The following is a 25,373-nucleotide window of genomic DNA, read 5'->3' as shown; positions in this document are numbered from 1 at the left end:
GTGGCTGTGGCTGCTAAATGTGCATCTGCCGAGCGAAACAGGTAATAATGGGGTGTGTGTGTTTCGTGGCTGCTTCACAATTTTATTTCAAATCTTGATTACCGAATGTGGACATCAGTCCTCCTCTCCCGGAATGCGAGTTCATTGTGCAATGTTGAGTTATTTGATCACTACATTCACTATTATGCCCATTTATAGTTGATACAATCGCATAGGCGAAATGATTTTCACTCGCTTTCTCGTATTCACCTGTTTCACAGGTGTATATATATATATATATATATAACAGTTTCTGTCTTCCTTCGAGTGCGTCCTCGATTAGTCAGCTTCTTCCATCTAGCTTTCTTCTGCATTGCTGCCATGCACTTCTACTGTTGTATCGTCACTGTCATTCGGTAGCAACTATTCCTCATAGAGGGCGATCAAAAAGTTTTCATTTGAGGGCGTTGCTGTGGTGTATATGCAATGTATCGCAACTCCGGTGAGGGTGAATAAGCATCGACATGTAGCCAAAGGATCAGTGTGGTATTCGAGTCTTTCCGAGGTGTGTGCAGTCAACTTGGCAGTGTGAACAAGGAGCAACATGCTGCTTTCTTTTCTTAGCTGCCTAAGAACAAACCCCGATAGACAAGCACCAGGCAATGGAGAACGTCTATGGGGCAGCATGTCTGTCGAAATCACCGATGTGGAATGGTACGTCAAGTTCGTTGTTGATCACAACTCGACACAAGACTATGGTCGATCAGAGAGGCTAATGCTAGAATGTCTACTGTCCGTGCACATTGTAAAACAGCTATACAATTGGAATACTATTTTCGCCAAATGCAACTGTCAAACAAAAATAAACTTTACATGGGACTGAGGTGCTTCCTCCGTTCCAGAACGGAATATTTTACTTCCATCTTATTGCCCAGTTGGGAGGGGATGTTCATCATCCATACGCCTTTACAAGGAGCATGGTTTCACTGATGGTGTGGCTCAGCTCGGCCGAAATATGTCTTTAATTCGCCGCTTAAGCAGCGTACCAGGAATGGAGCTTCCACCATTCACAATGCTGCCGACTTTACACAGACTGAAGTTATTCCAGTCGTATGTACGCCTGATGAAAAACTGTGAAAAACCCGAAAGGTATTGTCGGATGACAATGTAACATCGTACTCCTATACATCATTGGCGGTTATATAACTGATTAGATTTACAATTCTCTGTGGCAGCTAGAAGGACCATCAAGTGTTGTTCGTGTTTAGTGTTGTTACCATGCCTGTCAGGGTATGTTCAGGGCGTGAACAGCAACAAACGTCGGATGGACACTGTGAAGGAGACGGAGATGATGCAGACGTTTGTGAGAGAGCCTCAAAAATGCAGACAGTTTGCAATGGTCATCAATATGAATCTCCATTTCATCGGCTTGTCGAACTGTGCAGTATCCATATTTGTCGGGCTTTTGGATGTGGCAATGACCCGACGAAGGAATGCATAGGAATGTGACGGCAGGCACACTCGCCACCACGGTTCCGGACGAACATAACTGAACACCACAAGGATCGCCATATTGGCGCCAAGCACACTGCAGCCCCTTCGCATGTGGACCTTCCTGTCGAAAACAAACAATGACCCAGCAACAATCTGTGTCAACCCGCACCACTAGGCCAGTAGGAGCCTGAGTGAAAAATTATTGTCCCATGAATACGTTGCTTTATCACCACAACACATACTACAGCATTTTGAGTGCTCCCCTGAATGTGAAGCATGGACTGCTGACGATCAGAGCCCATTGACTGGGAAAATTACACATTTATCACAGGGGACAGAAGCAAGGACTCATGTGAAGTTATTCTAGGAGCGCTCTCAACATACAACCTTGAGCAATTGGTTAGAAAACCAACTCGAGGTGGGAACAAATTAGATATCTTGGCGACAAACAGACCCTATCTTTTTGAGGAAGTTAATCTAGAAGAAGGTATTAGCGACCATAAAATCGTTGTGGCTTCTACGTCAGCGGAAGTTGCAAAAAAAAAAAACCGAAGAAATAGCGTAGAGTTTTCTTGTTTGGGAAAGCAAATAAAAGTGCCATTAATGAATATCTTGATAGTCAGCTCCAAGCATTCACCGCGGATACAAAGATATTGAGTTTCTTTCGTCGAAATTTAAAGGTATTATTCACCACGTACTAGAGAAATATGTGCCTAGCAAAAATATAGGGGAGGGAAAGGATCCACCTTGGTTCAACAAACATAGTAGGAAGTTGCTGAGAAAGCAGAGAATTTTGCATAGTGTTTTTAAATTTACTCACTGCCCCACTGACAAACAGAAGTTACGCGAATTGAAAGCATCTGTCAAAAGGTCAATGAAAGATTCTTTTAACGGATTTGAAAGCAATATTTTATCTGCAGATTCTGAAAGTATCCCCAAAATCTATTGGTCTTACGTAAAATCAATGGATGCTACAAATAATTCAATACCTCTTCTTCCTGACAGTACGGGTATTGTAACGGATGATGATAAATTCTAAACCTAGCTTTCAAAACTCGTTTACGGTAGAGGACAGCAACACCATTCCTTCTTTGAATTATCGAACAAATACAAGGATGGCTGACATGATGTTTAGTGTATGTGGGATTGTAAAACAATTAAGATCCTTAGACACCAGGAAGGCCCAGACGGTGTGCCCGTAAGATTATATGTTGACTATGCTACAAATATAGCACCATTCTTACCCATCATCTATCAGAGATCATTGGAACAGGCGAAAGTTCCACGGGACTGGAAGAAGGCCCAGGTCATAGCAATCTATAAAAATGATAGAAAATCGGATGCACATAATTACCGGCTAATTTCACTGACATCGATTTGTTGTAGAATCATGGAACATTTTTTGTGTTCAGATATAATGACATTCCTAGACTCTGAGAAGCTCATCTGCAGAAACCAGCACGGTTTTAGGAAACAGCGGCCATGCGAGACACAGTTGGTCTTCTTTGTGCAAGATATACAACAGGCTCTAGATACCGGCTCCCGGGTTGATGTCATATTCCGAGACTTTCGAAAGGCGTTCGACTCAGTTCCTCACTGTCGCTTGCTCCAAAAGTGCACCCTTACGGTCTATCCGATGACATATGCGGTTGGATAGAACGTTTTCTAGCAGACAGAGAGCAGTATGTCGTCCTGAATTGGGAGACTTCAACAGAAGGAAGCTTAACATCAGGTGTGCCCCAGGGCAGCGTAATAGGTGCGCTGCTTTTTACGATTTACATAAACGATCTGGTTGATTGTATTGACAGCGGCATTAGACTGTTTGCCGATGATGCTATAGTATACAACAAAGTAGTATCACACGAAAGTTGTGAACAAATCAATGAGGATTTGCAGAAAATAAATGTTTGGTGTAATGACTGGCAGTTATCTCTCAATATTAGAAAGTGTAACCTTCTGCGTGTAACAAAGCGAAAATCCCCGTTAATGTACGAGTACAAAATAGATGCACCGTCTTTGGAAGCAGTACTATCCGACAAGTATCTGGGTGTGACTATTCGAAATGATCTCAAATGGAATGATCAGATTACATAAGTAATGGGTAAGGCGAACTCTAGATTGCTGTGTATTGGTAGAATCCTGAAGCGATGCAGTCCTTCAGCAAAGGAAATTACTTACAATACTTTAGTTCGTCCAGTCTTAGAGTATTGTTCTTCTGTATGGGACCCTTACCAGTTGGGTCTGATACAAGAGATTGAGAAGGTCCGAAGAAGAGCGGCAAGATTCGTGACTGGTACATTTAGCCATCGCGAGAGCGTTACAAATGTCATAGAAAGTCTGAAGTGGAACACACTTGCAGACAGACGACGCGCTAATCGGAAGGGGCTGCTCACTAAATTCCAAATTCCTATCTTCGCCGAGGATGTAGAGCTTATATTATTACCATCAACTTTCAAATCGCGCAATGATCACCAGTCAAAGACAAGGGAAATTAGAGCTCATACTGAGACTTTCAACAGTCGTTTTTCCCTCGAGCGATCCGCGAGTCGAACATAGGGGTGCAAATATGACTTGGGCGCGAATAGTGCCCTCTGCCGCACACCGCTTGTTGGCTAGCGGAGTATATATGTAGATGCAGACCTAGATGTATAGTGGTCAGCAATGAATAATGGTACAACAGCACCCCACGTGACCATCGTTGACGAGTATGGCGGCGGCCTGGGGATAGGCCCCATTATTCCAATATTTTGAAGAGCACAGCGGTTGTACTCCTGGCCTCATGGTTTGGGACACCATCGGATATGACTTAAGGTCATGACTGACAACGATTGAGGGAAACATGAAGCCACAGGAGTACGTCATGATATCCCGAGACCTCATGCATTACCTCTCAAGTGACAGTTCCGTGGTGCCATTTCTCAACATGACAATACTCTTCCACACATGGAATGTGTCACTATGATGTGTGTGCGTGTGTGTAATGTTGGGTCAACCCGTGGCTAACGAGATCTCCAGATCCATCCATTACAAAACGCGCGTGGCACCAGCCACCTTGTCGCAGAAGAGGATGCGACGGCTATGTGACACTCTTCTCAACCGAATCAGTGCGTGTATGAAGACCAAGACGGGGTGCCACGTCTTATCGACGAGCGGACTCATAGTTCAATTTTCTTTTAAATTTTTATGGGTGTAGTAATCAAATCATGACACACCCTCACAACATATGCAATTTAATTTCCTCCTCCTCCGGGCCGGCCGGTGTGCCCGAGCGGTTCTAGGCGCTACAGTCTGGACCCGCGCGACCGGCACGGTAGCAGGTTCGAATCCTGCCTCTGGCATGGATGTGTGTGATGTCCTTAGGTTAGTTCGGTTTAAGTAGTTCTAAGTCTAGTGGACTGATGACCTCAGATGTTAAGTCCCATAGTGCTAAGAGTCATTTGAACCATTTTCCTCCCCCGGCTTCTCTTTTTTGTCGGGTGCTATACGTCTTAAATCGTGCAAGTAGGCAGAGGGAAGTGTTTCTTTGATGAACATAGCTACGAATCGTCTCTTGTATTTTACATTCCCTTAGAAGGTCCTGGTTTCTTCCAAATTTTAGTGAATATACGTTCCCCGCAAGAAACAGTAGGGTTTCGTTTTCATTCAGTTGTTCCAGGAAATAGTCGCAAGATATATGGAGTAATGAAAAGTAATACCTCCCTATTTATTATGTGTAATGTTTTAAAGCTATTTGAGTACAATAAACGTTATTAACATTCTACGCCTTTATTCTTCGTGTATGTATGTTTGTAGCCCTCTGCCGCAAGAGAGCTCCAGATTGTAGGGTGTAACATGGCGGTATGTAGCGTAACTATGTGCGTAATATGGGCTCTAATCGAGTATCTAATTCGAAGATTTCACCCACACATGACGCACACTCCCCTTCAGCATTACAGTGCCACACCACACATGGGTACTGCGACATCTGCCACAATCCGACACCTTCGGTTCACTGTCATCGATCATACTCCATACTGCCTACACTTAGGCCCATCCGATTTTCATCTGTTTCCGAAACTTAACATCTCCGAAGGCATCACTTTGACAGCGATGAATTGGCGCAGTGAAAATGAGTTTGTGGCTCCGACAACGAAGTCAAACATTCTACTGTGAAGGCATCAACAAATTGGTCCGTCGTTAGGAGAAATGTGTTCGTCGTCAGGGTGACTTTATTGTGAAAGAAATATGTAGACATGAAGACGAAAATAGTAGAATGTTAATAATGTTTGATTTTGGCAAAAATCTTTTCATATAAAAATTCGGAGGCATTATTTTCCAGCAAGTCTTTGTAGTGTATTTCGTTGGTTGCTTTAATGTAATTGCGTATTGGTAAGAGTGTATACAGAATATCGTGTACCCTTAGGGTATTAGCCAGTTATTTGATTTATCTGTATAGCACTGCGACGTTGGTGTCCCTGTAGGCTGTTGTTGGCTGGGGAGCGATAGGTGTGAGAACAAGAAATATGGTACTTAAAAATGAATGTTCTTGGTTTCAACGTCGCGGCGTATGCGTATGCGGTGGACGCAGCTTTTGTGAAGAAATTGTTTCACCGACCAACCTAATGTGACTGGTTCTCTGTCATGCCTTCATAGCAGCCAACTGGCAGACATACTTTTGAGTATAAAACTAATCACTTCGAATCCTAGTGTCCGTAGCTGGTGGTCTAGTGGATAGCGTTGCTGCCTCTGGATCACGTGGCCCGGGTTAGATTCCTAGCCAGGTTGGGGATTTTATCTGGGCGGGGACTGGGTGTTTCTGTTGTCCTCATCATTTCATCATCGTCATCGTCATCATTCGTGACAGTGGCTGTATTGGATAGTGTAGAAATTGGACTGTGTAAAAATTGGGACTTTGTACGGGCGCTGGTGACAGCCCATTTGAGCGCCCTACAAACCAAACATCATCGTCACCATCCAATCCTAGTTACGTATGCCACGTTTACGTGAGTTACACTTATTCCTCCTAGATATGCCTCATTATTGTACGTATGGTTACATACACATATTCTATATCACTCCTCTTACAATAGTCTCGAAACTAGCGAACCAGACTGACTTCTTACTAGAAGTGACTTTCTTCATTTTTTGAGCGAAAGCTGTTTTAATCCTTTTATTTCTTCAACAGGTAATCCCCTGGGGATTCCGTAAACTTCTGAACTGGATTGCTGTTTCATACCCAGAATACCCAATATTTGTGACGGAGAACGGCTACTCAGACTGGGGTGAGCTGGATGACAAAAATCGTACCAACTATTACACGGTGAGTATGTAACTGTTACTGCGCTTGCGTAATCTCAGATGACATTTCTGCAAGCGTTCACATGAAGATAAGACGTATGGAACTATTGCTCTGTCGCCAGATCTGCTTAAAGGCTGAAGAATTATGTCAATCGTGGATGAATACCTTCCTGATGCACGGCCGTTAAGTTTGGAGGCGTTGTAGTACCAGTTTTTCTATCGTTAAAACCAAATTTCTTCTAATATCTGTGCTAATATGTAAAAATAGTGTGGTGGTGTACATGTGCGGACACATACGTGTGTGTGTGTTTAATTCATTGACACATATACAACTGAGCTGATAGTGGTGAAAGTGGCAAATAGGTCGGGCAGGTGCACAGATATTTTAATTGTAGTAAAACACACTACTGGCCTTTAAAATAGCTACACCACGAAGATGACGTGCTACAGACGCGAAATTTAACCGACAGGAAGAAGATGCTGTGATATGCAAGTGATTAGCTTTTCAGAGCATTCACACAAGGTTGGCGCCGGTGACGACACCTACAACGTGCGGACATGAGGAAACTTGCCAACCGATTTCTCATGCACAAACAGCAGTTGACCGGCGTTGCCTGGTGAAATGTTGTTGTGATGCCTCGTGTAAGGGGGAGAAATGCATACCATCACGTTTCCGAATTTGATAAAGCTCGGATTGTAGTCTATCGCGATTGCGGATTAGCGTATCGCGACATTGCTGCTCCCGTTGGTCGAGATACAGTGAGTGTTAGCAGAATATGGAATCGGTGGGTTCAGGTGGGTAATACGGAACGCCGTGGTGGATCCCAACGACATCGTATCACTAGTAGTCGAGATGACAGGCATCTTATCATCATGGCTGTAACGTATCGCGCAGCCACGTCTCAATCCCTGAGTCAACAGATGGGTACGTTTGCAAGACAACAACCATCTGCACGAACAGTTCGACGACGTTTGCAGTAGCATGGACTATCAGCTCGTAGACCATGGCTGCGGTTACCCTTGACGCTGCATCACAGACAGGAGCGCCTGCGATGGTGTAATCAGCGACGAACCTGGGCGCACTAATGGCAAAACGTCATTTTTTCAGATGAATCCAGTTTCTGTTTACAGCATCATAATGGTCGCAGACGTGTTACGATGCGTGGCTCTACCCTTCATTCGATCCCTGCGAAACCCTAAATTTCAGCAGGATAATGCACGACCGCATGTTGCAAGTCCTGTACGGGCCTTCCTGGATACAGAAAATGTTCATCTGCTGCCCTGGCCAGCACATTCTCCAGATCTCTCACCAATTGAAAACGTCTGGTCAATGGTGGCCGAGCAACTGACTCGTCACAATACGCCAGTCACTACTCTTGATGAACCGTGGTATCGTGTTGAAGCTGCATGGGCAGCTGTACCTGTACACGCCATCCAAGCTCTGTTTGTCTCAATGCCTAGGCGTATCGAGGCCGTTGTTATGGCCAGAGGTAGTTGTTCTGGGTACTGATTTCTCAGGATCTATGCACCCAAATTGCGCGAAAATGTAACACATGTCAATTATAGTACAATATATTTGTCCAATGAATACCCGTTTATCATCTGCATTTCTTCTTGGTGTAGCAATTTTAATGGGTAGTAGTGTAAATTAGTAAGATCGCTGTACAAAAATAAGCCATCACCTTAAAAAAGCGAACAGGTCTTTTCAGTGCACTGTAGGTAGTGTATAACTGGTAGCATGTCTCATTTTGACTCTTAACCGCTTGAGTAAAGCAGAACCATGACGTGGTTTGTATGTGTCATTCGACTGTGTGCTAACAGGACGTTAAAATCGATCTACGTAGAGACATTATAGAATCTCAGAAAATACAGGGTTGCTATAATTAAACGTTACCTACTCGCGAAGGCCCACATTAAAAACAAGTGATCTTACGATAATGAAACGTTCAGTAAACATTTGTAAGAACCTGCGAAAGGGAAGTAACGAATAAACCAAGCAAAGATACACATTTTAATTTCTACATCAGAGGGTAACATCTATGAATTGCGTACAATGTTTACGTTCCTGGTATCAAACGTTGCTCATTGTGATCACTGTCTCCATCCACGACAGGCCCTAAGTCTATACGTATACAATTTCACAAGTGGTTGCAGAACTTCTCGGGCGGTGGACCCTGGAATGTTCGGCTGTCGTGACACAGCTCGTGCACTGTTTGAAGATCGCACGTTGCTTCCAGCATTCTCAGACACAGCAGCAGGAGCTTCTTCAACAACCTGTGGCGCAATTGGCCGTCAGCCTCACCCTGGTGTAGTTCCCATATCGTCAGTGAATTCGAGCTTCCGAATCACGTTTTCCAACGCCGGTGCGGACAGAAGACCTCTCCTTACTCCTTTAATGCGCCTACGCTAACGAAGATCAATAGCGTTATAGCTGTTGGTTTCTTAAAACAGTTTTACGAATGAAGTCCTCCTCACCTGCGACTGCCAGCAACTGCGGTGCGGTCTGATGCTTCTGTTTCAACCCACTATCGCCGTACCAGTAGCGGCTCCTAGTCATGACACTAACACAACTAACAAGTTGCTGTTGTTATGGTTTGATGCAGCTCTCCACGCTACTCTATGCTGTGCATGCTTCTTCATCTCCCAGTACCTAATGCAACCTACATCCTTCTGAATTCATCTCTTGGTCTCCCTCTACGATTTTTGCCTTCACGGTGCCCTCCAGTACTACATTGGTAATCCCTTGATGCCCCAGAACGTGTCCTACCAACCGATCCGTTCTTCTAGTAAAGTTGTGCCACAAATTTCTCTTCTCCCCAGTTCTGTTCAGTACCTCCTCGTTAGTTATGTGAACTACCCCTCTAATCTTCAGCATTCTTCTGTAGCACCACATTCCGAAAACTTCTATTCTCTGCCTGTCTAAACTTTTATCGTCCATGTTCCACATCCATACATGGTTACACTCCATACAAATACTTAAAGAAAAGACTTCCTGACACTTAAATCTGTACTCGATGTTAACAAATTTCTCTTCTTCAGAAACGCTTTCCAGTGCCTGTGTAGATTTTATATCCACTCTACTTCGACCATCGTCAGTTATTATGCTTCCCAAATAGCGAAACTCATTTACTACTTTAAGCGTCTCATTTTCTAATCTAATTCCCTCAGCATCACCCAATTTAATTGGACTACATTCCATTATCCTTGTTTGCTTTTGTTGATGTTCATGCTGTCCATTCCATTCAACTGCTCTTCCAGTTCCTTTACTGTCTCTGACAGAACTACAATGTCATCGGCAAACCTCAGTTTTTATTTCTTCTCCATGGATTTTAATGCCTATTCCAAATTACCCTTACTGCTTTTCTCAATATACAGATTGAACAACATCGGGATAGGCTACAACCCTGTATCCCTCCCTTCCCAACCATTGCTTCCTTTTCATGCCCCGTCGACTCTTAAAAGCTGCCATCTGGTTTCTGTACAAATTGTAAATAGCCTTTTGCTGCCTGTATTTCACCCCTGCCACCTACGGAATTTGGACTGTCAAAAGCTTTCTGTATGTCTAAAAATGCTAGAAACGTAGGCCTGCCTTTCCTTAATCTATCTTCTAAGATAATTCGTAGGGTCATTATTGCCTCAAGTGCTCCAACATTTCAATGTAATCCAAACTGATCTTCCCCGAGGTCGGCTTCTACCAGTTTGTCCATTCGCCTGTAAAGAATTCGTGTTAGTATTTTGCAGCCATGACTTATTAAACTGATAGATCGATAATTTTCACTCCTCTCAACACCTGCTTCCTTTGAGATTGGAATTATTACATTCTTCTTGAAGTCTGAGGGTACTTCGCCTGTCTCACACATCTTGCTCACCAGATAGAAGAGTTTTGTCAGGTCTGGCTCTCCCAAGGCTATCAGTAGTTGTAATGGAATATTGTCTACTCCTGGGGCCTTGTTTCGACTTAGGTCTTTCAGTGCTCTGTCAAATTCTTCGCGCAGTATCATACCTCCCTTTTCATCTTCATCTACCTCCTCTTCCATTTTCACAATATTGCCTAGTACATCGCCCTTGTATAGACCCTCCATATACTCCTTCCAACTTTCTGCTTTCCCGTTTTTACTTAGAACTGGCTTTCCATCTGAGATCTTGATGTTCATACAAGTGGTTCTCTTTCGTCCAAAGGTCTCCTTAATTTTCTTCTAGGCAGTATCTACGGGGTTAAGTAAATTATTATCCGCAAGGAAGTTATAAAATTTTATTGTAATCAAACAGGAATCTCACAAGAACATCATTTATCGACATAGTCTCCTTGCGTTTCAAAGCACTTGGTCCATCGTTGCACAAGCTTCCTGATGCCCTCATAAAAGAAGGTTCTCGGTTGAGCTGCGAGCCAGGAATGCACCGCTTATTCCACTGCTTCATCCGAGGCAAATCTACGGCCCCTTAATGCTGTTTGAGTGGACAAAACAAGTGAGAGTCAGAAGGGGCAAGATCGGGACTATAGGGAGGATAATCCAGTTCTTCTGTTTCTGGAGCGTTTAAGCAGTGTGGGCAGTAGTATGCGGACGTACATTGTCGTGCAACAACACAACACGTTTTGACAGCAATCCACGGGGTTTGCTTCGAATTGCAGGCTTTATCCTGGCAGTAAGCATCTCACTGTCACGTGCACTGTTTATTGTTGTGCTCCTTTCCCGTAATGTTCCAGTACTGGACCTTGTGCGTCCCAAAACACTGAAGGATCAGTTTTCCTGCGGATGCTTAGGTCTTGAACTTTTTTTTGCACGGAAAATTTGGATGTTTCTATTCTATACACTGCCGTTTACTCTCCGGCTCGTTATGATGGGTCTATGTTTCGTCAGCAGGAATGATCCTGTCTGTTGTCCCTTTGTTTCCATAGTGATCCAAATGTTTTTTTCAGATGTCCAAACGCGTTGGTTTGTGCAACTATATGAGTTGTTTTGGGACCCATCTTGCACAAACTTTATGAAACCCAAGTCTGTTGTGGATGATTTCGTAGACAGAACCGTGACTAATTTGCAGACGATGTGCCGCTTCGTCAATAGTTAATCGTCTGTCTAAGAGAATCATTTCACGTGAACGTTGGATGGTTTCTTCATTTGTGGCGATAAACGGACGTCCGGCTCCTTCATCGTGCGTAACACTTGTGCGACCATTTCGGGATTTTTCCATCCTTTCGTAGACACTACGTGGTTGTAAAACACTGTTCCCGTACTGTACCGAAAGTCTTCGATGAATTTCGGTCCCTGATACGCCTTCCGACCACAAAAAACGGATCACTGATCGTTGCTCTTCTTTGGTACAAGTAGACTACGGAGCAGCCATGATTAATTGCACGGCAGTAATAACGAAATTAACCTAGCAGCTTGAAAACTGCAAAGATATAACAAATAAACAGAGCATGCGTCATCAACGTTAAACGACAGTGCTACCAAAATAAACAAAAATATAACTAAATTGCGGATAATAATTGACTTACCCTCCTATCTTACCTCTCGTGATATATGCTTCTACATCCTTGTATTTGTTCTCTAGCTATCCCTGCTATCCACTTTGCACTTACTGTCTATCTCATTTTCTCGTTTCATCAATTAAATTCAATATCTCTTCTGTTACCAATGAATTGCTAGTAGCCCTCGTCTTTTTACCTATTCAGTCCTCTGCTGCGTTCACTATTTCATTTTTCGAAGTTACCCATTCTTCTTCTACTGTATTTCTTTCCCCCGTTCTTGTCAATCGTTCCCTAATGCTCCCTCTGAAACTCTCTACAACCTCTGCTTCTTTCAATTTACCCAGGTCCCATGTCCTTAGAGTCCCAGCTTTTTGCACTTTCTTCAGTTTTAATCTACAGTTCATAACCAACAGATTGTGGTCAGAGTTCACATCTGCCGCTGGAAATGTCTTACAGTTTAAAGCCTGGTTCCTAAATTTTTGTCTTACCGTTATGTAATCTATCTGAAACTTTCCAGTGACTCTAGGCCTCTTCCACGTATACAACCTCCTTTAATGAATCTTAAACCACGTGTTAGCTATGATTAAGCTATTCTCTGTGCATAATTCTATCAGGCGGCTTCCTCTTTCATTCCTTACACCAATTCCATGTTCACCCACTTCCTTCCCTTCTCTTCCTTTTCCTACTATCGAAACTTGTACTGCCGTGGTAGGCGTCGGCCTCGTGTTTATCTTTGCTACAATAATGCGTTCACTATGTTGTTCGTTGTAGCTTACCCGCGCTGCTATTTTTTTTTATTCGTTATTAAACCTACTCCTGCATTACCCCTATATGATTTTGTATTTATAACCCTGTATTCACCTAACCAGAAATCTTGTTCCTCCTGCCACTGAACTTCACTAATTCCAACTATATCTAACTTTAGCCTATCCATTTCCATTTTTAAATTTTCTAACCTACCTGCCCGATTAAGTGATCTGACATTCCACGCTCCGATTCGTAGAATGACAGTTTTCTTTCTCCTGATAACGACATCCCCTTGAGTAATCCCCGCCCAGAGATCCGAATGGGGGACTATTTTACCTCCGGAATATTTTACCCAAGAGGACGCCATCATCATTTAACAATACAGTGAAGTTGCATGCCCTCGGGAAAAATTACGTCTGTAGTTAACCCCTTGCTTTCAGCCGTTCGCAATACCAGCACAGCAAGGTCGTTTTGGTTAATGTTACAAGGCCAGATCAGTCAGACATCCAGACTGTTGCCCCTGCAACTACTGAAAAGGTTGCTGCCCCTCTTCAGGAACCACAAGTTTGTCTGGCCTCTCAACAGATACCCCTCCGTTGTGGTTGCAACTACGGTACGGCTATCAGTATGGCTGAGGCTCGTAAGTCTCCCCACCAACGGCAAGGTCCGTGATTCATGGGGGGCGGGGTGTTACTAACAGGTAACAACGCAAATACTGCACCGCACAGTCTGAACATCATTCCTGTGAAGTTGGATACGGTAAACAGTTTTCTGTCTACACTGGCTTAAGTAGAGGAAATTTAATTATAACCACCCTGCAGATGTTTTGGACACGCCCAGACGACACCGTGAGTGATGCTTTCTAGTTTGTTTTTTGGTGCACCAACGTCAATGTCCAGTGTATGTACAGTGGATGGAGGGAAAAACGGTCATAAACCAACAGAGAATACGAGTGTCACGCCTCGTCTATAAGAAATAATTTCAAATCCGACAGGAATGGTTGCTGCCAGTAAACTCGGGTCTCAACCAGTTTCGGAACGAACATTGTAAACGGCAGTGAGTGACACGGACGGTCGCAGTAGGGTGCCTCGGCATATGCTCTTGCTCGCAGCAGAAACTGCACGTGCTGAGTGTTGGCGCCTGTTACCGTCCGAGGAGTAGCGATTCGTGCTCTGTCCAAATGGGACAACTACTCAATGGGCCGTCTAACGTGCATTCTGTGGAGAGTGCAGTTAAGCGCAGAAGTGGTACTGTGAAATGCATGGCAGCAAGATAATAATAATAATAAAAAAAAACTAAATCGCCTTGCGTTGACGGGGCAAAAGAAAATCAAAAGAATTCAGAGATCTACGTAGTAGTAACTACTACTAAATTATTCATTGTCATAAGGCGTTGCTCGTTTACAGATGGCTACAGGTTACGAACATCAATAAAACAAGCAAGTAACTTTATTTAGTATCCGTACAAAAGGCTTAAGAAGTCCCATTTACAAATACGTACAGCGGTTATTCACATATATTTACAGGTCAAGAATGTCGACTGATTAGACTAATAATTATACTTAGCAACTGCACAAACGGCTTAAGCTTTAATGATAAGTTTCTACTACGGCGAAGCCGTTTCAAGTCATGTAATTTTCTTCTTCTTCTTCTCCTCATCTTTTTCCCAAGGATTAGGCCTTTGTGACATGGTCCCTCTTCATAGCATTTATTACCATCTTTTCTTTGGTCTTTCCACAGTGCTTCCGACTGGGTTGTATCTACTTGCTGTTTTAGTAGTCTTCTTTCACTCAGTCGCTCTCAACAATCTTTTCATTTTTTCTGTAGCTATATTTTATCATTTAGTTTATGGGTTTGCAACTCTTTTCTAATCTCTCGATTTGTAAATCTATCTCGTTTGGAACAGTCTTTTACAGAATTTAGAAATTTTATTTCCGCGGTTTTTATGTGGCTTCTGTCTTCCTCGCTCATTATCCCTGACTCACTTTCATAACGCAGCATCTACATCTACGTGATTACTCTGCTATTCACAATAAAGTGAACCCTGGCACAGGGTTCAATGAACCACCTTCAAGCTGTCTCTCTACCGTTCCACTCTCGAACGGCGCGCGGGATAAAACGAACACTTCCATTTTTCTGTGTGAGCCCTAAGTTCTCTTATTTTATCGTGATGGTCATTTCTCCCTATGTAGGTGGGTTCCAACGGAATGTTTTCGCAATCGGAGGAGAAAATTGGTGATTGAAATTTCATGAGAAGATCCCGTCGCAACGAAAAACGCCTTTGTTTTAATGATTGCCACTCCACGTATCGTGTCTGTGGCATTGTCCCACCTACTTCGTGATAATACAAAACGAGCTGCACTTCTTTGTACTTTTTCGATGTCATCCGTCAGTCCTACCTGTTGCGGATCCCACACCTAACAGCAATACTCCAGAACAAGGCGGAGAAGCGTGGTGTAAGCAATCTGTTTAGTAGACCAGTTGCACCTTCTAAGTGTACTGCCAATGAATCGCAGTGTTTATTTTGCTCTACTCACAACATTACCTATGTAATCGTTGCAATTTAAGTAATCCCAAAGTATTTAGTTGAATTTGCAGCCTTCAGATTTGTGTGACTTATCGTGCAATAGAAATTTAGCGGATTTCTTTTAGTACTCATGTGAACACACTTTTCTTTATTCAGTGTCAATTGCCACTTTTCGTACCATACAGATATCTTCTCTAAATCATTTTGCAATTCGTTTGGGTCAACTGAAGACTTTACAAGACGGTAGACGATAGCATCATCTGCAAACAATCCAAGACGGCTACTGAGATTGTCTCCTACGTCGTTAATATAGATCAGGAACAATAGAGCGCCAATAACACTTCCTTGATGAGCGCCGGATATTATTTCTGTTTTACTGGATGACTTTCCGTCTATTACTACGAACTGTTACCTTTCTGATAGGATATCACTAATCCAGTCGCACAACTGAGGCGATATTCCATAGGCATGCATTTTGGTTAGAAGACGCTTGGGAGAAACGCTGTCGAAAGCCTTCTGGAAATCTAAAAATATGGAATCAATTTGACATCCCCTGTCGATAGCACACGTTACTTCTTGAGTATAAAAAGCTAGTTGTGTTTCGCAAGAACGATATTTTCTGAATCCGTGCTGACTGCATGTCAATAAATGGTTTTTTTCGAGGCACTTAATAATGTTCGAATACAGTATAAGTTCAAAACCCCTATTGCAAATCGACGTTAGTGATATGGGCCTGTAATTCAACGGATTACTTCTACTTCCCTTTTTGGATGTTGGAGTGACTTGAGCAATTTTCCAGTCTTTAGGTACGACCTTTCTATGAGCGAGCGGTTGTATATAATTGCTAAATATGGAGCTATTGTGTCAGAATACTCTGAGAGGAACCTGACTGGTATACAATCTGGACCAGAAGCCTTGCTTTTATTAAGTGATTCGAGCTGCTTTGCGACAGCGAGGATATCTATTTCTGTGTTTCTCATCTTGTCAGTTGTTCTTGACTGTTATGCAAGTATATTTATTTCGTTTTCTTTGGTGAAGGAATTTCGGAAAACCGTGTTTAATAACTCTGCTGTAGTGGTACTGTCATCAGTGACTTCACCGTTGTTATCACTCAATGATAGTATTGACTGCGTCTTGCCACTGGTGTGCTTTTTGTATGACCAGTATCTCTTTGGATTTTCTGTCAGATTTCGAGACAGAGTTTCGTAGTGGAAATTATTGAAAGTATCTCGCATTGAAGTACCCACTATATTTAGAACTTCTGCCACACTTTGCCACTATTGGGGATTTTGCATTCTTTTAAATTTGGCATGCTTTTCTCTCTGCTTCTGCAACAGCGATCTGACTCGTTTTGTGTACCATGGGTGATCAGGTCATCACTTATTAATTCATGTGGTATGTGTCTCTCAATTGCTGTGCATAATATCTCTTTGAAATCATTCCACAGCTTTTCTACGCTTACGTGATGAGATCTGAAGGAATGCTGGCTGATCTTAAAAAGGCGTTAAGAGCATTTTTATCAGCATTATAAAATATTTATATTTAGCGCTTCTTTTTGATGGTTGTTGTACTTGCGGTATTCAGCCTAACAACTTCTGCCTTGTGGTCGTTAATCCCTGTATTCGTCACGATACTCACTATTTCTCCAGGATTATTTGTTGCTAAGAGGTCAAGTATACTTTCGCAACCATTTACGTTTCGAGTGGACCCATGAACTAATTGATCAAAATAATACTCTGAGAAAGCATTCAGTACAATTTCGGATTACGTTTTATGCCCACTGCCGGCTTTACATGTATAATTTTTCCCGCATATCGAGTGTAGGTTATAGTCACCACCGACTATAGTTGTATGAATGGGGTACCTATTTGTAATAAGACACAAGTTTTCTTTCAACTGTTGAGCAACTATATCTTCTGAGTCGGGGGATAGGCAAAAGGACTCCATTAATAGTTTAGTTCGATTGTCAAGTATAACTTTTACCCATACTATTTAGCAAGAACTATCTACTCCAATTTCACAACAAGGCAAGCTACTTCTGACAGCAATAAATACTCCACCACCGATTGTCTTCAACCTATCCTTTCTGAACAGTGTTAGATCGTTAGAGAAAATTTCTGCTGAACTTATTTCTTGCTTTAGCCACCTTTCTGGGATATAGTAGAATTCGAGCTGGGTGTCCTTGCGGGTTTCGTTTTTTAATGTTCGTTTTACCGTTCCGCATATTATATCAGTGTCTCTGTAGTCGTCAAACGATATATTGTATCCAAGTAGCTAAAGTTAGAGACTTGTTTTGTTAGTTTGATATTTATCTTTATTTTTTCTCTTAGTGGGTTTCTGTCTCTGAAAGCCATGAACTTAGGAAATACTCGTAATATAATGAGTTGCGCACCGCTACGACTCATGTAATGCTGTTTGCAATCCATCTTCTGTTTTATCTATAAGCAACAGATTGTCAGGAGTCAGCAGCGTATTAATAAAATCGCTTCGTCCTGGGTTTTTACCATATGCTACAAATATACTTTGTTGTCACTTACGAATGGGGTCGTCTAAATATATATTAAACAGTAGAAAAGAAAGGCTACATCCTTGTCTTACTGCTTGACTTATAATTAATACCTGATGTTCTTTACCTTGGCAAAACTATCTGTGTGGTCAAATACGGCCTGTTTCATGATGATATAATATGTTTTGGGTATCCATGTATTTGTAACATTTCCCATAGTATCTTCCTATCTACCTTGTCGAACGCCTTTTCAAAATCGACTAATCCGATAGATGTCGGAAGGTTATATGTATGCTCTCCGCTTCACCAATATTCTAATTTTTGTGTCCATATTTCTTAACAAGATCTTCCTTTCTTAAACCCATTTTGATCTTCAGATAATTTGGTGGCTGGTGTGGTTTGCAAACGAGCGTTAAGTATCATATCGTATATTTTGTATCATGTGTTCAAGATACTCATTGCTCTGTATATTTTTGTGCTGGATCTACCTCTTTTCTTGAACACCGATGCTATATTTGGTAGTCTCCACAGTTCCAGAATTCTGTTTCCAAGCCAGTACATTTTTATTGAATGCTAATATTGGTATTTCAGTAGCATTCTCTCATATTTTAGTAGTTCCATAGAAATTCCTTCTGACCTGGGGCCTTCTTGCTTTCTTGATACCCTTGATGGGATCTATCCTTTTTTTTCCAACATCTCTCTTCTTCTATCACCAGATTACCACTCCATCCAAGATATTTATAGTATTTCAGCCAGTCATGATTTTCTGTTATATCTTTTTTCGCAGTATATCTCTCTGTCTCGTTCAGGTTTCGAGAAGCCCATGCACATATTTTCTGTTTGGTTGATCAACCCATTTCAGGTTTCTCCATGTGCTTTCATTATCAATAATTATTTGTAAGCCTTTTGTTCAACGTATAAAAGTAAAGAAAACATCTTACAATAGCAGGTTAGCCGCCGCTAATAATTACTTGTAAGTTACAAATAGATTTCTCTACCAGTGACAAAACTTAAGGAAAGGAAGTTTAATATCTTTTACATCATAAGATCTTCACTTAAATACAAATAAAAAGAATTCCGATTCTCTTACCTCACTTTTCATGTAGGATTAAGAACAATATGCCGCCTGGTTTGTTTGTCTTGTTCCCACGGCAGTATCGATGGTGTTATCGGTGCAGAGTAGACTGAAGATCGCGCGTGTTATCTGAAACGTCCTGTCAACAGCTCGGTGCTTTGAGAGCGATTATCACCCCTTCTGAGAATGAAGAGGGTATGGATCGACGAAGGAAAATCACCTGAAAACTTAATTCTTACGAACGTGACTCCAGTTACGCTACTCCTTCTGCTCTTTCTGTTCCGTAGCAGAATTATTGAAAGTGTAAAACGTGGCGGGTAGGAATTACTAGTTCACACCTATATATCTCTATGTAAACGGAAATGATTCGTCCCACACCATTACGATATATCATGCAAAATTAGCCGTGTAACATGAAACTAACTAAATTAGAAAGTCCAGAGCGTTACACCCTGTCGTAAATATCTAAGTTTCATTGATGGAAGAAATTCACTGTTGGATACTGTATGACAAGCTACTTCAAATACTGACATCAGTGTAACGATCCAATAGTAGCAGTTTTACCATTAAGCTTTCTGGCTGAAACAATAATGTTCTGAATATAAGTAACTTTAAAACTCTCCAGTAATAATTGTTCCTGTTGTTTCAGAGCTACCTAGCAGAAATGCTGAAAGCGATCAATGTTGATGGCAACAACGTAATTGGTTACACAGCCTGGAGTCTGCTTGACAACCTTGAGTGGAACGATGGTTACGCGTAAGTAATAGTTCTATTGTTACACGTTTTATTTCTACGGCCTGTTGTTGCAAACTGTGCTTTGTTTGAAGCCAGCCATTGTCTCGTGATGGTGCCTAATATAGGTTCCTTCAAAGGAATAGAAATAAATGCAAAGAAGATACCAGAAAAAAATACAGAAATACGGACAATACTTGTTGTAATTGTTGTGGTCTTCAATTTGAAGACTTGTTTGATGCACCTCTCCACGTACTCTTGAGCAAACCTCTTCACCTCTATATAACTACTGCAACCATCGTCCGCTTGAACCTGACTATTTAAGTCAAGCCTTGTTGCCCAAGTTTCAATCCTTATGCTTCGCTATATTACAAAATTTAATTTTCCTTGATGTGTCCTATCAACAGATTTCTTAGTTTACTTAAGTTTCTTTTCTTACTGCCTCTTCATTAACTATCTAATTTATTCAACAAATCTTCTCCGGTATTCTGTAGCATCACATTGCTAAAAAGTGTGTTTATGACACATGTTTCACTTCTGCAGAAATTACACTCCACACAAATACTCTTAGAAATTAATTCCTAACATTCAAATTTATATTAGCTGTCGAAACGTTATATTTGTCAGTAATGCTTCTCATGCTATTGGCAGCTTACATTTTTAATCCTCTATATCTTGGCCATCTTCGCTCATTTTCTCCCCAAAAAGCTACACTAGCCTACTCCTTTCAGTGTCTTTTGTTTTAGTTTGTGTGTTGAACATACTGTCCTCCGGAGTTTGTCAGTCAGTATCTTGTGGGTAAATCATTTTGGGAGAATACCACAGACGTATCTGCAGGAATACATAATCCAAGAGGCCGATAAGAACTGGGTGACCAAGAGAAGTGTAAAAATCGTAACTCTTTACAAAACCTAACACATGATGAAAGGGCAACACGGCTCCACAAAACAAAGTCATTATAAATTTCGACACTCAGCGGATGCCTCAACATGTCATTCTCATTGTTTCGTAACTCTGTTTAACTTAATTTTATATAATGGTTGGTTCTGAGTTACTTGCCTTCTACAGAAACCCTACGCCAGCAGATAACAGCAATGCTCTGTGACCAATGTCAGTGTTAATTTCTGCTGTCTTTCCTTTTTAACCTTGTGTACTACCTACTGAAGACTAGTTGATTGCAGCAGGGACGCTTCCAGTTTCGTCTAATATTTATGTTGTGAGGTTGTACAAGGCACCAACATCATTCTCTCCTGTAAATGTACGACACACGTGTTAGAATAAAACAGCCATCCTGTCTCTCAGGGCTGGTTATAGTCAGATACACTGCACACTTAGGACATGTTACCGACTTTACTCCGTATAGTCATGAGGAAATACAGCTTCGTAAGCACTAGACATGCATTTTTGTTTTATCTGGAACATAATTTACTAACACTGACGTAAAAGATATGCCACCTCCCTATTGTGACCAAGGTCTTAGAGAGGTTTTCCAATTGAGAATTCCTCTGCCCCACTGTCAGCTCGCCTCTTACATCACTGAAAAGTCATTGACACTACAAGGGTCATTAATCCAACAGACAGTTGTATGTAGACCACGAAGATTATTAAAACATAAAGTATCTCAGGACTACACGTCCAGCTGGGCACTGATACGGCAACATTGCCTAGGTATAGACGTGCACCAAAGCAGAATCATAAAGTTACATGCCATCTACTTACTCAGTACTGTACTAAACATGCCTCATTGCAACGAGTGTTTGAAAATTTGATTCTGTTATTAAATAATCTTCCTTACCACAAACAAGCTACTTCATTTTCCACTGGAATTAATGTGCAAAACTGAACGAGGCATGTCCCGAGGGAAAGACAAGAAGAAAGAAATCTAAAATTATAAACGAGAATGTGATAGTTTATCATCAACTGACTCATTCCTATATCAGAAGCGTCAAACGGCTTTACTCACCACACATGTTTAGTTTCGTGTGTAAGATCGTTTCACTCGAAAGTTATAATTCTGTTTTTGCAAGTGTGTTTCCAACTTTCATCTCCGCCGCTGTGTGTGTGTGTGTGTGTGTGTGTGTGTGTGTGTGTGTGTATGTGTGTGTGTGTGTATGTGTTTTAATAAAAATATTAGCAAAATCGTTGTGATAGTTTTCATTGCTGCGCCCCAAACAGTGTACAAGCAATGGAGGGCCAAAGTCCACTTTTACTGTCACTATCCAGATATTTTAAGACTTAAGCATCCTACAGCATAACCTGTAAGTAGGCCAAGAATGTCACCAACCTAATCATCAGAAAAATTCAGCCAAAATTATTCAATCGCAACAGCCGAACTTGTTATACAAAATCAAGTGGAATTGCTAATAACGCCGCTCATCACTTCAGATTCACTACAAAACAGAAGCTGAATCTCCGGCGCTGAAGCTACAAATCAAAAGAACGTAATGACAAACAAAAGAATCTGAATACTGAGGCTACAACAACGATAATGTAACAAGACGAGCGCACACACACACACACACACACACACACACACACACACACACACACTGTAGTTCGAATGCGATTAGACAATGAGTTTAGTTGTTACTGTACTTCATAATAGTCAAGTTTCAGAGAAATCAACATGCAGTAGTTGTGCAATGCAGCTAATTAGTAGCTAGTTGAAAGTATGAAAACTGATTAGTGTACAGTTATGTAATTTTCGTACTAAGGTGAACAACGGAATTATATTGATGAAATTTTTTTTTGCAATATTCCTGTTGATTTAAGTTACTGGATAGTTTTACATCCAAATAATTACAAACGTAAAGATTAACCCCAAACATTTACGCATGCATATTCGTACGAAATTACAGGCTCACACATTGTACTAAACTATACATATCCGCCTTTATTTCAAATCAGCACGCCACTACTGGAATGATTCTTTGAAATGCGATTCAGCGATCAAAAAATTTTGGTACACAGGTTATTTTGGACTTTTTCACAGTATAAAAAAATTTGCATTGCATTTCTGTTGAACAGAAGTATGATTAGGCAAATAATTCCTACGACGTAAAAGGAAGAAATATCAGTTTAGTGGTAAATGTTAGCTGTTGGGTAACTGTTTACTAATCTAGGACTCTTGCTGGTCCTATAGACGATTCAGAAGATAGATTCAGTAATCCTAGCATCATTTTCGTGTCAAACTATTACTTCCGAGGTATTTATTGACTTCTCTTGTGTCTACGTTTTCCTGTTTACCTGAATAATGTGTGGTAACTATTATTACCTGAACAAAATGCAGTTTGCCATTTCCTTAACAGTGACGTTAACTTTTAGTGACAATTTCTTCGTTGTAAAATTCATCTGCCAGTTTTCAGAGGTGAAATACAAATATTCATTTGCTCGAAATAATATAAGTTAACGACTTCTATGAGGTACATTTAGAATATATGAGGAGTGGTAGCTTATTAACTCTTTGTTCCAAAGTTTATTGCCATTCAGAATAAATATGGAGCAACAATAAACTATCATGTAATTAATTCCAGTGGAAATAAATCGTGTTTTCTTTTTCAGCATTAAATTCGGCCTGTATCAGGTCGACTTCAATGATACCGAGCGTCCCAGGACAGCGAAGGATTCAGTGCAAACTTTAGCTCAGATCTACGCTAACAAGGAGTTACCCATGGAGTACTTCCAGTGACAAAATGTTCTGTATCCTTCGAAAGACATGGCAAGGCGTCAGTAACGAAGAACGTATAAAAGTTGTCCTTGATCCTGAGAGAACAGTGGGCAGTCCATCCTAAATAAAAAAATCAATTAAATTTTTTATTTGTCTTAATTCCTCTGCCTTCTCATAGCATATAGCATATTTCTACTGAATCGTCAAGGAATGCATCATACAAAGACGTGCAGCTCTGGATGGTGTGAAAGCTCACGTGCTAGTCTTTAATGTTTACTGTTTCAAATGTTCCCTGATTTGATAAATATACAGAAATAAATTATAATTATCTGTTATTAAATCTGGAGACAGTAGCAGACTATTTCCCCTATTTGGCTTTAACAGGAAGAAAAAACTGATCGATAAACTACACATGGAGGGACAGATGCATATGAGAAGCAATATTTACCCTGTAAGTATAGAGGACGTTTCCATTAAAGATGACGAAGATGCATACATTACGGCATACGAAACAAGGCGTACAAAGACACCGTAGACCTATTAGTTCCCTATGCACGAAACTAAACAACAAAGCTGCAGCGTATCTTCAGTGAACATATGCAACATTGTACATAGGTTTGTGAGATTCTTTGATACAAGATAAACACAATTTTTTGAGACGAAATGTACGTATGCATAATAAAATTGAACAACTGTATTCAATAAGAAATAAATAATGAAAATTCTAAAGACTTTCCACTAATAAGAGTGCGATAATGTTTGAAAAACCACAACCCACCCGTTTGCGTACAGACAAAAATTTAAAAACATTGACTTACTTAGTATGTCGACAATAAAAAACAAACAGCTTAGAATGTTGTAAGGTCGTACTCGTAACTTAATGCATTGTTGAAAATTTATAATTCAATACAAAAATCATACAGCAGATGTATAAAAACCGTTAGGATTTAGAAACAGAAAAAATGCCAAATTTGTGGACAAACGATTCGGAAATGTAAGAAAATTGGCATGTGTTTATTCATAGATTTCTTACAGTATTGTTTTGAGCTTATCTTTCACATTGGAAAAAACATTTACAATAGTCTAATCTAATCAACTAGAATTTTGTGTGGTCTTAACAGCCTTTTTTAGACATCTGCCTTAGTAATTGTGAATATTAACAACAGTTCAACTGAATAATTTTACTCACTAATGAAATTTCTTACCTACAATCAAATTGAACCTGAAAGTGGTGCTGTTGTTCACAAATACAATACCAATGGTACTGACCGGCCGCCGTGTCATCGTTAGCCCACTGGCGTCACTGAATGCGGATATGCCGGGGCATGTGGCCAGCGCACCGCTCTCCCCGTCGTATGTCAGTTAACGACACCACAGTCGCTACTTCTCCATCAAGTACCTCGTCAGTTCATCTCATAACCGCTGAGTGCACCCCGCTTGCCAACAGCGCTCAGCAGACGTAATGGTCAGCCATCCAAGTGCTAATCCAGCCCGACACCACTTACCTTCGGTGATTCGAAGGGATCCGGTGTTACCACTGGGGCAATGTCGTTGGTATCACAAATATAATACTACCGCATTAACCTCCACTTAATCCAAATTCGACTCAGGCGTGAAATGCTCTGTAATTCCTCCCACACAGCACCAGTGTTACTAAAAGATGATGTAAATGGTATTTCCTTCCACAATGAATTTTTCACTCAGCAGCGGAGTGTGTGTTGGTATGAAACTTCCTGGCAGATTAAAACTGTATGCTAGGCCGAGACTCAAAATCGGGACATTTGCCGTTAAAGGGCAAGTGCTCTACCAACTAAACTACCCAGACACACCCACACCTGTCCTCTGAGGCTTATTTTCGTCCGTTCGAGTCTCGGTCCGGCACAGTTTTAATCCACTCGGA

General features: G+C 41.2%; 1 protein-coding gene across 1 annotated transcript in view; it reads left to right on the top strand.

Moving 5' to 3' along the window:
• LOC124622882 (myrosinase 1-like) overlaps window positions 1–23,780 on the top strand; it is a 96,067-nt gene extending 72,287 nt beyond the window's left edge. The window contains exons 9-11 of the mRNA XM_047148675.1: window positions 6,638–6,772; window positions 19,724–19,830; window positions 23,368–23,780. Of these exons, the coding sequence (XP_047004631.1) occupies window positions 6,638–6,772; window positions 19,724–19,830; window positions 23,368–23,494 (369 nt within the window). The 3' untranslated portion in view covers window positions 23,495–23,780. The remainder of the gene's footprint in view (window positions 1–6,637; window positions 6,773–19,723; window positions 19,831–23,367) is intronic.
• The last annotated feature ends 1,593 nt before the right edge of the window (window positions 23,781–25,373 follow it).

Source organism: Schistocerca americana, chromosome 7, assembly GCF_021461395.2.
Source record: "Schistocerca americana isolate TAMUIC-IGC-003095 chromosome 7, iqSchAmer2.1, whole genome shotgun sequence".
Taxonomy (NCBI): Eukaryota; Metazoa; Arthropoda; class Insecta; order Orthoptera; family Acrididae; genus Schistocerca; species Schistocerca americana.
This window is presented reverse-complemented; position numbering and strand designations above follow the sequence as displayed.